Source organism: Sapajus apella, unplaced genomic scaffold (genome assembly GCF_009761245.1).
Source record: "Sapajus apella isolate SASKATOON/1434 unplaced genomic scaffold, GSC_monkey_1.0 scaffold7, whole genome shotgun sequence".
NCBI classification, from domain to species: Eukaryota; Metazoa; Chordata; class Mammalia; order Primates; family Cebidae; genus Sapajus; species Sapajus apella.
The window spans coordinates 1488573-1504961 of record NW_022436947.1 but is presented as its reverse complement, the minus strand read 5'-3'; the positions used below and the strand labels follow the sequence as shown (position 1 = coordinate 1504961).

At 48.2% G+C, this 16389-nt stretch overlaps 1 protein-coding gene across 1 annotated transcript; it reads left to right on the top strand.

Moving 5' to 3' along the window:
* The first annotated feature begins 4889 nt into the window (after window positions 1-4889).
* RAB19 (RAB19, member RAS oncogene family) lies at window positions 4890-14208 on the top strand. The gene is made up of 3 exons (XM_032275824.1): window positions 4890-5153; window positions 10711-10894; window positions 13206-14208. The coding sequence occupies exons 1-3, from the start codon at window positions 4953-4955 to the stop codon at window positions 13472-13474; spliced, it is 654 nt and encodes a 217-aa protein (XP_032131715.1). The 5' UTR covers window positions 4890-4952; the 3' UTR covers window positions 13475-14208.
* The last annotated feature ends 2181 nt before the right edge of the window (window positions 14209-16389 follow it).

Below are 16389 nucleotides of genomic sequence, written 5' to 3'. Positions count from 1 at the left end.
GTGGTCCCAGATACTCAGGAGGCTGAGGCAGGAGGATTGCTTGAAGCCAGGTCAAGGCTGCAGTGAGCCATGATGGTGCCACTGCACTTCAGCCTGGGTGAGAGAGTAAGACCCTGTCCCAAAATAAATAAACAAATAAATATTTTTTTATATCATCCAGTACAATATCCACATGTATAACTGACCCAAACATTTTGCAAAACAATAGTCACTGTTATTATATGAGCTACACTCTGAAATTTTTTCCTATCAAGGGACTCCAGGACACATTGAGAGCAGAGGACGCAAGGGCACACAAGAGAGAGTGAGTAGAAGGAGGGAGCAGGGGCAGCGTTGCATGGGTCAGCGCTGGCCGAGTTCACTGGCTGTTCCTTCCCTCGAGGGCTTTCCGCTAGGCAGGCGAAGGGTGGTGAGAAAGCTGGCCCTGTGCCCTGCCCTGTGCTGGCCAGCCCTCACCTGGCACTTTGTACCCTGCGGCAGTCCGGGGCTCAGGGCAGGTGGGAGGGATTGCACTCTCCTTTCACTTTCTCAGGCCACCAAACCCGACACCTGGGGCCAGAACTACACTTCCCACCAAGCAGCGAGGCAGGAGGAAGAAGGGGGCACTGAAGGCCGAAAAGGAAAACGAGAAGAAAGAGAAAACATTACCTGCTGACCAGCAGAGGTGAGGGAGCGAGACAGATGAGCGACAGGTGAACTGGGAAGGAGAAGGCTGCGGGATTTCGGAGGGAGGGCATCCTCGGGGTGGATGCTGCCTGTGTGTCCTTGCACGGCTTTTGGCTAAATTAAAGGGGGCTTTTGTGGAAACCCTGAGGACTCCAGAGGGCGAGGGGAGACGTGGAAATAAATTCTCAGCTCAAGTTACTGTGATAAGACCAAGACACCGGAAGTGGAATGGCTGTCTTTAGTTGAAAAGTCAGAGAGGAAAAAAATGGTTTGATTGTGTCTGTTGTCTGCTGGATTATCTATCTACCCCTATGTGATTTCAGAGAGGTCCAAGAAAGGTATGGGATCCTTCTTTGTCGTCTTAAGACCCTGGGTTTTTGCATGCAGATTGGACATTTGAATGTGTTTTACCTTGTGTGATGAGACAGACTGCCCTTTTCTAAGACTTTAGAGGAAACCAGAGTAAAACGGGGAAGTGGAGAAGGATGTCACAAGGCTGGGGCAATTTGCAGCACATTAAATGTAATCATTAAATGGGATCAGCTTTCAGTTACTTTTAGAGCTATTGGATGAGGAGACGATCACATTCTCTCGAAAAACAGTTAAAGAGGCTGGGGCAGAAAATAAAATTTTTTTTTTAATTAAAAAAACAAAAGAGGCTGGGGATGCCAGGTGTGGTGGCTCATGCCTGTAACCCCAGCACTTTGGGAGGCTGAGGAGGGCAGATCATGAGGTGAGGAGATCAAGACCATCCTGGCCAACATGATGAAACCCCATCTCTACTGAAATAAAGAAATTAGCTGGGCGTGGTAGCACATGCCTGTAGTCCCAGCTACTCAGGAGGCTGAGGCAGGGGGAATTGCTTTAACCCGGTAGGTGGAGATTGCAGTGAGCCAAGATTATGCCACTGTAATCCAGCCTGGCAGAGCGAGACTCCGTCCCTCCCCCAAAAAAAAACCAGGCGGGGGATATTCTCTTCCGGGGATATTTTTGCTGCTTCAAGTATCTGATGGACTGCCATGAGGAACAGGAATGTGATGTGTTTTGGCAGAGTCAGGACAGCACTGAGCTAGACAGATGGAAACCTCATGGAGGGAGGTGTCAATCCCACAGAAGTGAGAGCTGCCCAGTGCAAAATGGAAATTTTTCAGAACATAGTCAGTTCCTTGTGATCAAAGATATTTAAGCATAGGTGGATATTTAAGCCAGGGATGCTGATGGTGGGAGTAAGGTTTCAGGTAGGTGACTTGGTCAATTGGTGTTTTCCAAATCTGGCTCATCATCAGAATCACCTGGGGAAGAGATAGTGAGAGAGAGGAAAGAGAGAGAGGTTTTGGTTTTGTGTTTTTAACTTTAAAATATGTTTAGTGCACCAGACACAGTCGCTCATGCCTATAATCCCAGCAGTTTGGGAGGCTGAGGCAGAAGGATCACTTGATGCCAGGAGTTTGAAAGTGGCCTGGGCAACATAATGAGAACCTTCCTGTCTCTATTAAAATAATAAGAAATAGGCCAGGTGCAGTGGCTCACACCTGTAATCCCAGCAATTTGGGAGGCCGAGGCAGGCGGATCACTTGAGGTCAGGAGTTCAAGATCAGCCTGGCCAACATGGTGAAACCCTGTCTCTACTAAAAATATAAAAATTAGCTGGATGTGGTGGCAAGTGCCTGTAATCCCAGCTACTTGGGAGGCTGAGGCAACGAATTGCTTGAACCCAGGAGGCAGAGGTTGCAGTGAGCCGAGATCGCACCATTGCATTCCAGCCTCGGCAACAGAGCAAGACTCCATCTCAAAAAACAAAACAAAACAAAAATTAGCCAGACATGGTGGCATGCACCTGTAATCCCAGCTACTCGGGAGGCTAAGGGAGGAGACGCCCTTGAACACAGGAAGTAGAGTTTGCAGTGAGCCAAGTTTTCGCTGCTGTACTCCAGCCTGGGTGACAGAGCAAGACTGTGTCTCAAAAAAGAAAAGAAAAAAAATACTAAGAAATAATTTTTGAAAGAACAAGATGAAATATGTTTAGTAAGTCTGGGATGAGCTCCAAAAATATATATTTTTCAATGATTTCCCAGATAATTCTGATAATCAGTTGGTTTGTGAAACACTGTCATTAGAAACCTTCATTTTCTGGCCGGGCGAAGTGAATGGCTCATGCCTGCAATCCCAGCACTTTGGGAGGCCGAGGTGGGCAGATCACCTGAGGTAAGGAAACCTGCCTGGCCAACATGGTGAAACCCCGTCTCTACTAAAACTACAAAAATTAGTCGGGCATGGTGGCAGGTGCCTGTAATCCCAGCTACTTGGGAGATTGAGGCAAGAGAATTACTTGAACCCCAGAGGTGGAGGTTGCAGTGAGCTGAAACTGCACCATTACACTCCAGCCTGGGCCTCAAAATAAAGAGGCCATGCGTGGTGGCTCATGCCTGTAATCCCAGCACTTTGGGAGGCCTAGGCGGGTAGATCACAAGGTCAACAGATTAAGACCATCCTGGCCAGGCCGGGCGCGGTGGCTCAAGCCTGTAATCCCAGCACTTTGGGAGGCCGAGGCGGGTGGATCACGAGGTCAAGAGATCGAGACCATCCTGGTCAGCACGGTGAAACCCCATCTCTACTAAAAATGCAAAAAATTAGCTGGGCATGGTGGCGCGTGCCTGTAATCCCAGCTACTCAGGAAGCTGAGGCAGGAGAATTGCCTGAACCCAGGAGGCGGAGGTTGCGGTGAGCCGAGATTGCGCCATTGCACTCCAGCCTGGGTAACAAGAGCGAAACTCCGTCTCAAAAAAAAAAAAAAAAAAGACCATCCTGGCCAACATGGTGAAATCCCATCTCTACTAAAAATACAAAATTAAGGCTGGGCACCATGGTTCATGCCTGTAATCCGAGTACTTTGGGAGGCTGTGGTCAGGAGTTCAAGACAAGCCGGGCCAATGTGGTGAAACCCCGTCTCTACTAAAAAATCCAAAAACTAGCCAGATGTGGTGGTGCACGCCTATAGTCCCAGCTACTCAGGAGGCTGAAGTAGGAGAATCACTAGAACCCAGGAGATGGAGGTTGCAGTAAGCCAAGATCGTGCCACTGCACTCCAGCCTAGAGATAGGGCGAAGCGAGACTCCATCTAAAAAAAAAAAGTATATATATTTTTTTCAATTAGACTCCCAGATAATTCTGATAATCAATTAGCTTGTGAAACACTGTCCTTAGAAACCTTTTTTTGTTTTTTTGTTGTTTTTTTATGAGACAAAGTTTCAGTCTTGTTGCCCAGGCTGGAATGTAGTGATGCAATCTTGGCTTACCGCAACCTCCTCCTCCCAGGTTCAAGTGACTTTCCTGTCTCAGCCTCCCGTGTAGCTGGGATTACAGGCATGCGCCACCACACCTGGCTAATTTTGTGTTTTTAGTAGAGACAGAATTTCTCCATGTTGGTCAGGCTGGTCTTAAACTCCTTATCTCAGGTGATCCACCCACCTCAGCCTCCCAAAGTGCTGGGATTACAGGTGTGAGCCACTGTGCTCGGCCTGGACAGTCAGTCTTACAGCAGTTGGGAGTCTTTCTTTCCAGGTGAAATTGACACTGGTAGGACCTCCAATGGCAGGTGAGTCACTGCTACGGGAATTTTCTCTGCCATCCTTCTGCTCTGTGGGCACTCTGATAGAGCATGTGGTACCTCATCTCCAGGTCTAGGATACATCAGTACCTTTTTTTTTTTTTGAGATTGAGTCTTGCTCTGTCGCCAGACTGGCGTACAGTCGTTCAATCTCGGCTCACTGCAACCTCCACCTCCCGGTTCAAGCAATTCTCCTGCCTCAGCCTCCCGAGTAGCTGGGACTACAGGTGCACGCCATGATGCCCGGATAACTTTTTGTATTTTAGTAGAGACGGGATTTCACCTTGTTGGCCAGGATGGTCTCAATCTCCTGACCTTGTGATTCAATTGCCTCAGCCTCCCAAAGTGTTGGGATTACAGGCGTGAGCCACCGCACCCAGCCACATCAGTGCTTTTATCTGATAGTGTTGACCATCCACTAGACCCACCAGAGAATGGCAATAGAACCTCTTTATTCTAAGGGAACCCCTAAAGTAAGATCAACACATGTAGGGCAGATGTCAGCTTATGCAGGCACTCCTCTGTGCCTGACTAGCTAGCATCATTAGCATCGTCCTCTCACAAGGATGTAGCGCTGTGAAGGTAATGACCTCCCCCTGTCTTGTTGTCTACTGGATCCCCAGTTCCTGGTGCTGAATTTCATCCTTTCTTCCTAGCTCTGTTCTAGGTGGCAAGAGCCATGCAGTTCTCCAACTCAGCCCAGGCAGCAGATGAGAACTTTGACTATTTGTTCAAGATTATCCTCATTGGGGATTCCAATGTGGGGAAGACGTGTGTGGTGCAGCATTTCAAGTCTGGAGTCTACACTGAGACACAGCAGAACACGATTGGAGTGGACTTTACCGTGCGCTCTCTTGATATCGATGGCAAGAAAGTGAAGGTCAGAAGGCACTGGGGCGGGACTGGTTCTACCTTTTTCAGCCAGAATTCCCAACACAAAGCACATGTCTGAGAAATAAAAGATTTCAGTACAGGTTGGGTATGGGGACTCACGCCTGTAATCCTAGCACTTTGGGAGGCCAAGGCGGGTGAATTGCCTGAGCTCAGGGGTTCAAGAACAGCCTGGGCAACACAGTGAAACCCCATCTCTACTAATATACAAAAATTAGCTGGGCGTGGTGATGTGCACCTATAGTCCCAGCGACTCAGGAGGCTGAGGAGGAAGAATCACTTGAACCCGGGAGGCGGAGTTTGCAGTGAGCAGATATTACACCACTGCACTCCAGCCTGCACAACAGGGGGAAACTCCATCCCAAAACAAACAAAAAAAAAGATTTCAGTACAAAACATGAAATCATAGAAATAAGGATTTGGAAAAACATAGGCGTATTAAATGAGACATGAACCCAGAAGCCATAAAGGAAAATACTGCTGAATTTAACTATAAAGGTCAAATTTATACATTTCTATATAACTACATAAAGGTCAAGTTTGCTTTTTTGGGGGGGAGGAAGACAGGGTTTTTGTTTCTGTTTTTGTTTTGGTTTGTTGTTGTCGTTGTTGCTGAGACAGAGTCTCGCTCTGTAACCCAGGCTGGAGTGCAGTGGCGCAATCTCGGCTCACTGCAGCCTCTGCCTCCTAGGTTCAAGCAATTCTCCTGCCTCAGCCTCCTGAGTAGCTGGGATTACAGGCACATACCACCATGCTCCTGAGTAGCTGGGACTACAGGCACACACCACCATGCCTGGCTAATTTTTTGTATTTTTAGCAGAGACGGGGTTTCACTGTCTTAGCCAGGATGGTCTCGTTCTCCTGACCTCATGATCCGCCCACCTTGGCCTCCCAAAGTGCTGGGATTACAGGTAGGAGCTCCAGCACCCAGCCTGTTTTTGTTTTTATCGAGACAGAGTCTCACTCCATCACCCAGGCTGGACTGCAATAGCACAGTTTCAGCTCACTGTAATTTCTGCCTCCTGGGCTCAAGCAATTCTCATGCCTCAGCATTACAAGTAGCTAGATTTACAGGTGCGCACCACCATGCCTGGCTAATTTTTTTTTAAGAGAAGGGGAAGGGAGGGAGTAGAGGAAGGTGAAGAAGAGGAGGGAGAGGGAGTAGGAGGAGGGAGGACTAATTTTTGTATTTTTAGTAGATAGGTGGTTTCGCTATGTTGGCGAGACTTGTCTTGAACTCCTCAGCTCAAGTGATCCACCCGCCTCTACTGCCCAAAGTGCTGGGATTACAGGTGTGAGCCACCGTGCCTGGCCTGAGACAGGGTCTTGCTCTGTCACCCAGACTGGAGTGCAGTGGCACGATCATAGCTCACTCTAACCTCTGTCTCCTCGGCTCAAGTGATCCTAGAGGCACCTCAGCCCTGAATAGCTGGGATCACAGGTGCATCTCACCATGCCCCACTCATTTTTAAAATTTTTTGGAGAGACAGGGTTTCCCTGTGTTGCTCAGGCCAGTCTCAAACTCCTGGGCACAAACAATCCTTCCACCTCACCCTCCCAAAGTGCTGGGATTACAGGTGTATGGCACCACGCCTGGCCTTAAAAGATCAAATTTTCTAGTGGCCAGGTGAGGTGGCTTACATCTGTAATCCCAGCACTTTGGGAGGCTGAGGCAGGTGGATCATTTGAGGTCAGGAGTTTGAGACCAGCCCGGCCAACATGGTGAAACCCTGTTTCTACTAAAAATACAAGAATTAGCTGGGCATGGTGGCACATGCCTGTAATCCCAGCTACTCAGGAGGCTGAGGCAGGAGCATTGCTTGAACCAGGACCTGGGAGGCGGAGGTTGCAATGAGCTGAGATCACGCCACTGCACTCCAGCCTGGGCTACAGAGCGAGACTCTGTATCCAAAAAAAAAAAAAAAGATAAAAAAATATTGGTGAAATATAATAAATGGATCTTATTTGGGATCTTGATGAAATAAGAACAACTGTAAAAAAATATTTGGGGCATAGTCAGGAAATTTTTAATAGGATCTGGTTATTAGATGATACCAAGGAGTTGTTGAAAAGTTTATTAACAGTGATAATGGCATTGTGCATATGGCAGAAAATGTCCATTTCTATAGGAATATATACTGACACAAGAATAGGTGAAATAATGTGAAGTCTTGGATTTGCTTTGAAATCATACCTGAAAGGGGCTGGGCATGGTGGCTCACATCTGTTATCCTAGCACTTTGAGGGCCAAGGTAGGAAGATTGCTTGAGGCCAGAAGTTCGAGATCAACCTAGCCAACATAGTGAAACTCTCTCTATTTAAAATAAACAATTAGGCCAGGCATGATGGCTCACACCTGTAATCCCAACACTTTGGGAGGCCGAGGCAGGTGGATCACTTGAGGCCAGGAGTTTGAGACCAGCCTGGCTAATGTGGTGAAACCCCATCTCTACTAAAAATACAAAAACTTGGCCGGGCGCGGTGGCTCAAGCCTGTAATCCCAGCACTTTGGGAGGCTGAGGCGGGTGGATCACAAGGTCAAGAGATCGAGACCATCCTGGTCAACATGGTGAAACCCCGTCTCTACTAAAAATACAAAAAATTAGCTGGGCATGGTGGCACATGCCTGTAATCCCAGCTCCTCAGGAGGCTGAGGCAGGAGAATTGCCTGAACCCAGGAGGCGGAGGTTGCGGTGAGCCGAGATCGCGCCATTGCACTCCAGCCTGGGTAACAAGAGCAAAACTCCGTCCCAAAAAAAAAAAAAAAATACAAAAACTTAGCCGGATGTGGGGGCGTGTACCTGTAATAACCGCGGCTTGGGAGGCTTGAGGCATGAGAATCACTTGAATCTGGGAGGCAGAGGTTGCAGTGAGCTGAGATCATGCCACTGCACTTCAGCCTGGGAGGCAGAGCAAGGCTCTGTCTCAAAAAGATAAAATAATAAATAAAAAATTTTAAAATACCTCAAAGAAATTAACAGACAGGGCTACATGAAGCAGGTAGCAAAATCTCATTAATTATTGAATCTGGGTGATGGATGTATGGGGGTTCTTCTTTAATTTTTTTGAGACAGGGTCTCACTTTGTTGCCAAGGTGGAGGGCAGTGGTGCACAATTTCAGCTCACTACAGCCTCGACCTCTTGGGCTCAAGGGATCCTCCTGCCTCAGCCTCCGAAGTAGCTGGGACTACAGGCATGCACCACCATGCCCAGCTAATTTTTGTATTTTTTATAGAGATGGAGTTTCACCATGTTGCCCAAACTGGTCTCAAACCTCTGAGCTTAAGCAATCTGCCACCTCAGCTTTCCAAAGTGCTGGGATCATTGGGCCACTGCAGCCAGCCTCAATTTTCTGTTATCTCTAGTTTTGGTGTATGTTTGCAAATTTCTCTAAAAAATAAATGTTATATAAATAGTATGAGAATATGAAGAAACAGTTACCTTCAGGCACTGTGAGGAGCTGTGTGAATTGGTGCTGCTGCTTGGGTGGCAATTTGGGAGGTATTGTGGGGACATTCCAAACATGAGCAGCTCGAGTGTTCCTTTAAAATCAAAACAGCTTAGGCCAGGGCAGTGGGTAATCCCAGAACTTTGGAAGGCCGAGGCCGGTGAATCACATGAGGTCAGGAGTTCGAGACCAGCCTGGCCAACATGGTGAAACCCCCTCTCTACTAAAGATATAAAAAATTAGCTGGGCAGCCGGGCGCGGTGGCTCAAGCCTGTAATCCCAGCACTTTGGGAGGCCGAGGCGGGTGGATCACGAGGTCAAGAGATCGAGACCATCCTGGTCAACATGGTGAAACCCCGTCTCTACTGAAACTACAAAAAATTAGCTGGGCATGGTGGTGCGTGCCTGTAATCCCATCTACTCAGGAGGCTGAGGCAGGAGAATTGCCTGAACCCAGGAGGCGGAGGTTGCGGTGAGCCGAGATCGCGCCATTGCACTCCAGCCTGGGTAACAAGAGCGAAACTCCGTCTCGGAAAAAAAAAAAAAAAAAAAAAAAAAAATTAGCTGGGCATGGGGACGCATGCCTGTAATCCCAGCTACTTGGGAGGCTGAGGCAGGAGAATTGAAATGGGGAGGCAGAGGTTGCAGTGAGCTGAGATCTCATCAATGCACTCCAGCCTGGGCGACAGGGTGAGACTCTGTCTAAACAGTTTAGCCAATATTATCATCTTTGCCAGTATTCAGATCCATGGGCGGACTCAAAAGATGAGCCCCCAAATCTGGACCAAAGGATGAATGAGGTGAAAAAGCAAAGAATAAGAGACCCCAGGATAAAATTGGTCCACCTCTCTGAGAGCAGCATGCCTTAGGTCAGGGCTGTCCAAGCTTCTGGTTTCCCTGGGCCACGTTGGAAGAAGAATTGTCTTGGGCCGCACATAAATTATGCTAACACTAATGACAGCTGATGAGCTAAAAAAAAAAAAAAAAAAAATTGTGAAAAAAATCTCATAATATTTTAAGAAAGTTTAGGAATTTGTGTTGGGCCACATTCAAGGCTGTCATGTGCCAAATGTGTCACACAAGCTGCGGGTTGTACAAGTTTGTCTTAGATGGTCATTTCCAAACCAAGGAGGATAGCCAAGTCATCCAGGGAGCAACTGAAAGAATAGATTTGGCCGGGCGTGGTGGTTCATGTCTGTAATTCCAGCACTTTGGGAGGCCGAGGCACGCGAATCACCTGAGGTCAGGAGTTCAATACCAGCCTGACCAACATGGAGAAACCCCACCTCTACTAAAAAATACAAAATTAGCTGAGCATGGTGGCTCATGCCTGTAATCCCAGCTACTCAATAGGGTGAGGCAGGAGAATCACTTGAATCCAGGAGGCAGAGGTTGTGGTGAACTGAGATCTCGCCATTGCACTCTAACCAGAGCAACAAGAGCAAAACTCCAACTCAAAAAAAAAAAGAGGGGCCGGGCGCGGTGGCTCAAGCCTGTAATCCCAGCACTTTGGGAGGCCGAGGCGGGTGAATCACGAGGTCAAGAGATCGAGACCATCCTGGTCAACATGGTGAAACCCCGTCTCTACTAAAGTACAAAAAAAATTAGCTGGGCATGGTGGTGCGTGCCTGTAATCCCAGCTACTCAGGAGGCTGAGGCAGGAGAATTGCCTGAACCCAGGAGGCGGAGGTTGCGGTGAGCCGAGATCGCGCCATTGCACTCCAGCCTGGGTAACAAGAGCGAAACTCCGACTCAGAAAAAAAAAATTAATTAATTTAAAAAAATAATAATAAAAAAAAAAAAAAAAAAAAGAGGGCTGGGCACAGTGGCTCATGCCTATAATCCCAGCACTTTGGGAGGCTGAGGCAGGCAGATCACCTGAGGTTCGGAGTTCAAGACCAGCCTGACCAATATGGTGAAACCCTGTCTCTAAAAAAAAAAAAAAAGAATAGGTTTCTGGGTCCCACCGCAGATCTACTGGGTCTAAGTATTTAGAAGTGAGAGCCAGGAAACTGTGTTTTTAAGATAATGTAGGTGAAGGAATTCCTATTACCTGTGGGGTCCCCTGATTTGGACTTTCATTCCTGCCCTTCTCCAGTTGCAGGTGTGGGACACAGCTGGCCAGGAGCGCTTCCGCACCATCACCCAAAGCTATTACCGCAGTGCCCATGCGGCCATCATCGCCTATGACCTCACTCGCTGGTCCACGTTTGAGTCCATCCCTCACTGGATTCATGAGATAGAGAAATATGGAGCTGCAAATTTGGTCATTATGCTGATCGGTATGGCATTTTTGAAGTTTTAAACTTTTGTTTACTCTCCTCTGAGGATGCTCAGCTCTCTGCGTGTTTCTAAGGGCAGTGGAAAATGAAATCCTAAAAGTGCAAGTTATGGATGGAGCCTCAGAAAGCGCCTTTAGGCTGGATGCCACCACACCCAGCTCATTTTTTTGAATTTTTTGTAAAGATGGGGTTTTGCCATGTTGCTCAGCCTTGACTTGAACTTCTGTGCTCAAGTGATCTTCCTGCCTGGTCCTCCCAAAGTGCTGGGATTACAGGCATGAACCACTGTGCCTGGCCCCTTATTTTAATTTTTGACAATCTCTACTGCAGAGTGAACAAGTGAGCTTGGTTTGTTTTCTTTTTTTTTTTTTGAGACAGAGTCTCACTCCGTCACCCAGGCTGGAGTGCAGTGGCGTGATCTCGGCTCACTGCAACCTCCACCTCCCAGGTTCAAGCGATTCTCCTGCCTCAGCCTCCCGTTGGTCCATGCCTGCTATGGAATACTACTCAGCAATAAAGGCTACCAGTGATATGCAGAAAACAAACTACCAATTTACACAACAACTTGGATGGATCTCAAAGGAATTATGCTGAGTGAAAAAAGCCAATCTCAAAAGATTACATATATGAATCCATTTATATAATATTCTGGAACTAGAATAGATTGCTGGTTAGCAGGGGCTGAGGACCGGGGTGGTGAGAGTCAGAAGGAATAGCATGAAAGAGAGCTTTGTTGGTATGGAGATGTTCAGTGCTTAGACTATGATAGTGATTATAGGAATCTACGTATGTGATCAAATTGTGTATAATTATAAACATACACACAAATAAGTACCTGGGACATTTAATAATTTCATGATGGCCGGGCGCGGTGGCTCAAGCCTGTAATCCCAGCACTTTGGGAGGCCGAGGCGGGTGGATCACGAGGTCAAGAGATCGAGACCATCCTGGTCAACATGGTGAAACCCCGTCTCTACTAAAAATACAAAAAATTAGCTGGGCATGGTGGCGTGTGCCTGTAATCCCAGTGACTCAGGAGGCTGAGGCAGGAGAATTGCCTGAACCCAGGAGACGGAGGTTGCGGTGAGCCGAGATCGCGCCATTGCACTCCAGCCTGGGTAACAAGAGCGAAACTCCGTCTCAAAAAAAAAAAAAAAAAAAAAAAAAAACAGTTCGAGACCAGCCTGGCTGACATGGCAAAACCTTATCTCTACTAAAAATAAAAAATTAGCTGAGCGTAGTGCCAGCTGCCTGTAATCCCAGCTACTCAGGAGGCTGAAGCAGGAGAATCCCTTGAACCTGGGAGGCGGAAGTTGCAGTGATCTGAGATCGCATCACTGCACTCCAGCCTGGGCTATAAGAGTGAAATTCTGTCTCAAAAAAAAAAAAAAAATGAGAAGCAAAATTTGAAGGAAGGAGAGGGAAGTCTTAGTACAACACTCTGGCACAGGCTGTACCTTGTCATACTTGTGGGAGACGAATAACAGTCCCTCCGAAGAATGTAGGGGTTTCCCTGTCCCCATTCATCAGTGGTTTCATTTCAGCAAATGTGCCCTTAACCACTGGGCACGGTGGTTCATACCTGTAATCCCAGGACTTTGGGAGGCCAGGACAGGCAGATCACCTGAGGTCAGGAGTTCTAGACCAGCCTGGTCAACATGGCAAAACCCCATCTCTACTAAAAGTACAAAACTAGCCAGGTGTGGGGGCAGGTGCCTGTAATTCCAGATACTTGGGAGGCTGAGGCAGGAGAATCACTTGAACCCGGGAGGCAGAGGTCGCGGTGAGCCAAGATCCCACCACTGCACTCCAGACTGAACAACAAGAACAAAACTCCGCCTCAAAAAAAAAAAAAAAGGGGGAAAAAAAACTGTCCTCAATTACCATTTGCAAATGAATGCAGGCATGCCTATCAAGGAAATAAAATGTTATTTGTAAAGTTCATTTTGGGCCGGGCGCGGTGGCTCACACCTGTAATCCCAGCACTTTGGGAGGCCAAGGCGGGTGGATCATGAGGTCAAGAGATCGAGACCATCCTGGCCAACATGGTGAAACCCCATCTCTACTAAAAATACAAAAAATTAGCCGGGCATGGTGGCACATGCCTGTAATCCCCGCTACTTGAGTGGCTGAGGCAGGAGAATCGCTTGAACCCAGGAGGTGGAGGTTGGGGTGAGCCAAGATTGCACCACTGCACTCCAGCCTGGGCAACAAGAGCAAAATTCCATCTCAAAAAAAAAAAAAAAGGTTCATTTTGAAAGAAACCAGATTAAGTTATGCAATGAAATATCTGCTTATCTTTTCCTTCCAGGAAATAAATGTGACCTCTGGGAAAAGCGGCACGTCCTGTTCGAGGATGCCTGCACGCTGGCTGAGAAGTACGGCCTCCTGGCTGTTTTGGAGACATCTGCCAAGGAGTCCAAGAACATAGACGAAGTCTTTGTGCTCATGGCCAAGGAGCTGATCGCCCGCAACAGCCTGCACCTCTATGGGGAAAGTGCCCTGAATGGCCTCCCTCTGGACTCCAGCCCAGTTCTTATGGCCCAGGGTCCAAGTGAAAAGACCCACTGCACTTGCTAAGATGTTTGCAAAGCCAGCCACACCCACCAAAGAGGCAGTCTCTGAAACCAAAGGCAGCCAGGATACCCTCGTATTGCCCCAGTGGCACTTCAGAACCCAGCGTGAATTTGCTGCTCACCCCTAATCCTCGTCGTCTGGATGGGCCGCACTTCTGCCTTGACTCAGACCACAGGTCGTAGCTGCTGACCCTCAGGAAAAGCAACACCATTGTTTTTGTCGACTCTTGACTCCTGGAGAAACCAGGACTTCTGAACGAAGTGTATTCTTCTCCCCTTTCAATTTCTGCCTCCCCAATGCTTCCGCTGCTTTCTACTGAATTTTATTTCATGCTCAAAGAAGAGGGTAGTGAAGGAGAGGAGGGAGGAGAAACAGCAAGAGAGAGAAGAGGCTGTTTGGAACATTCTGGAATAGTTTGAAACAGCTCAGGCAGGAAGAATTGAACAAAAGCCCGCAATGAGAAACCAGAATGCTGCTATCATTTTGCTCCTGATATTCACAGCTCAGGTCTTCACTCCGGGGAGCGAAGCCTTTTAGCAGAAATACCAGAAGTACCGTCTTGCCAAATGGTCAGGAACTGTCTGATGGAGATGGAAATGGAATTCCCTCTATTATAGCAGGGCTGACTTGGCCACCTTCCTGGGATAGGGCAGACACCTGCAATTTTTCTTTCTTTTTTTTGAAACAGGGTCATACTCTGTCACCCAGGCTGGAGTACTAGTGTGGGATCTTGGTTCACTGCAACTTTCGCCTCCTGGGTTCAAGAGATTCTCCCACCTCAGTCTCCCAAGTGGCTGGGACTACACGCACACACCACCACACCTGGCTAGTTTTGTATGTTTTGTAGAGACAAGGTTTCACCATGTTGCTCAGGCTGATCTTGAACTCCTAAGCTCAAGTGCTCTGTCCACCTTGGCTTCCCAAAGTGCTTGGGATTACAGGCGTGAGCCACCATGCCTGGCCCAATTTTTTTCTAGAACCCCACATCATCTGCCAGATCAGAAGTCATTTTTGAATTGAAATTAAATAGGTTGATAGATGAATATCAAGCCAGTGTTGTACCATCCCTTCTGTAAGAATGTGGCCAGAGAGCAGCTAGTGCCTTCTGGGATGGAGTGACCCCAGTTTTCAGAACTGAACACATCATAGGAGGCTAGAAGGCACCAGGCACCCCTCTTCTCCAGGACAGTGTTAGGAGACATCAGGGCAAGCAGCAGGAGCAGCCAGAGAGCCCCTCTAGGGTCCCCGGGAGCTGTGGACACTCACCTGGGGCTTCCAGAAAACAAACACCACTTATGACTGCAGCTGCCATTTACTGAGCTGCTTCTCAGGGCTAGAAGTTGTGTGAGGTCTGTGGGAAGTGAATGGTCCCCTTGGTTTGTGATGCCAGTGGAGAGGCAAAGAGGTACCAGCCACATTCTGCTGCTCCTTTTTTTTTTTTTTTTTTTTTTTTTTTTTGAGATGGAGTCCTGCTCTGTCGCCCAGGCTGGAGTGCAACGAAGCGATCTTGGCTCCCTGCAACCTCTGCCTCCTGGGTTCAAGTGATTCTCCTGCATCAGCCTCCTAAGTAGCTGGGATTACAAATGTACATCACTAAACCCAGCTAATTTTTGTATTTTTAGTAGAGACAGGGTTTCACCGTGGTGGTCAGGCTAGTCTCAACCTCCTGATCTCAGGTGATCCACCCGCTTCGGCCTCCCAAAGTGCTGGGATTACAGGCTTGAGCCACCGCGCCCAGCCTGCTGCTCCTCTTAACACCCTTGGACTTCCCAGCATCCTCTCATCCAGCAGTCACTTTCAGTCTCCCCTTTCCCTGCCCCACTCTGTTTTTTTTGTTTTTTGGTTTTTTTTTTTTTAGACAGAGTTTCACTCTTGTTGCTCAAGCTGAAGTGCAATGGTGTGATCTCAGCTCACTGCAACCTCCGCCTCCTGGGTTCAAGCAATTCTCCTACCTCAGCCTCCCAAGTTGCAGGGATTACAGGCATGCGCCACCATGCCTGGCTAATTTTGTATTTTTAGTAGAGACGGAGCTTATCCATGTTGTTCATGCTGGTCTCGAACTTTCAACCTGAGGTGATCCGCCCACCTTGGCCTCCCAAAGTGCTGGGTAAGCCACTGCACGCAGCCCCTGCTCCACTCTTAGCTTCCTAGGCATCAGGGACCCAATCACAGCCCATCTGCCTTTCAGTAAGAGGAAGGCAGTCTTTAGAGCTCCTTCCCTGGGCTGGTCTTCTCCTTGGCCTTAAGTTATTCTCCTGCTCCCTTATACATTTCTTAGTCCCCAAGGAGTCCTTAGGTTGGAGCCAGAATTTAAATTCTGACCTTCAGGACACATCCATAAACTAAGCCAACCACAGAGGAGAAGGGCAAAGCTAGGAGACCTATGGCGCACGAGTCTCCTCCCAGCCCTCCTTCACCTCAGGAAGCACTTTTTTTTTTTTTTTTTTAGAGATGGGGTGTCACCATGTTGGCCATGCTGGTCTCGAACTCCTGACCTCAGGTGATCCACCCATCTCGGCCTCCCAAAGTGCTGGGATTACAGGTGTGAGCCAGCAGGCCCGGCCAGGAAGCACTCTTAATTTTTCTCAGTTAAGGTCCCTTTTAGAAACTTCTTGCCTTGCGACAGAATCTTCCTTCCTTATTGATTAGTCTGTTCTTGAGGCATGGATCCATCCGTCTGTTCAGTGTGTGTCCCAGTCCCAGATTGCAGGCTCGGGGAGAGCACCGTTGAAGAGAAACGGCCTGCTGAGCTCCCGTGGGGGCCGGCCCTCTCCATTCTGAGCAACAGCCACGCAGCCTCCCCCTCTGTCCCCTTCTCCTCCACCCGCAGTGAGATCTGAGGTCAGAGGTCAATGGCAGCCTGGGGAACTAGTCTTCCCTGAGACATCTGTGTTTTGATGGGAATCAAGACAGAAACT

Bases quoted from the DNA above. Each gene is read 5' to 3' on its own strand.
- RAB19 (XM_032275824.1), top strand. From the start codon at position 4,953: ATGCAGTTCTCCAACTCAGCCCAGGCAGCAGATGAGAACTTTGACTAT. The intron at 5,154-10,710 runs GTCAGAAGGCAC...GCCCTTCTCCAG, and splicing joins TCGATGGCAAGAAAGTGAAG to TTGCAGGTGTGGGACACAGC. The intron at 10,895-13,205 runs GTATGGCATTTT...TTTTCCTTCCAG, and splicing joins TTTGGTCATTATGCTGATCG to GAAATAAATGTGACCTCTGG.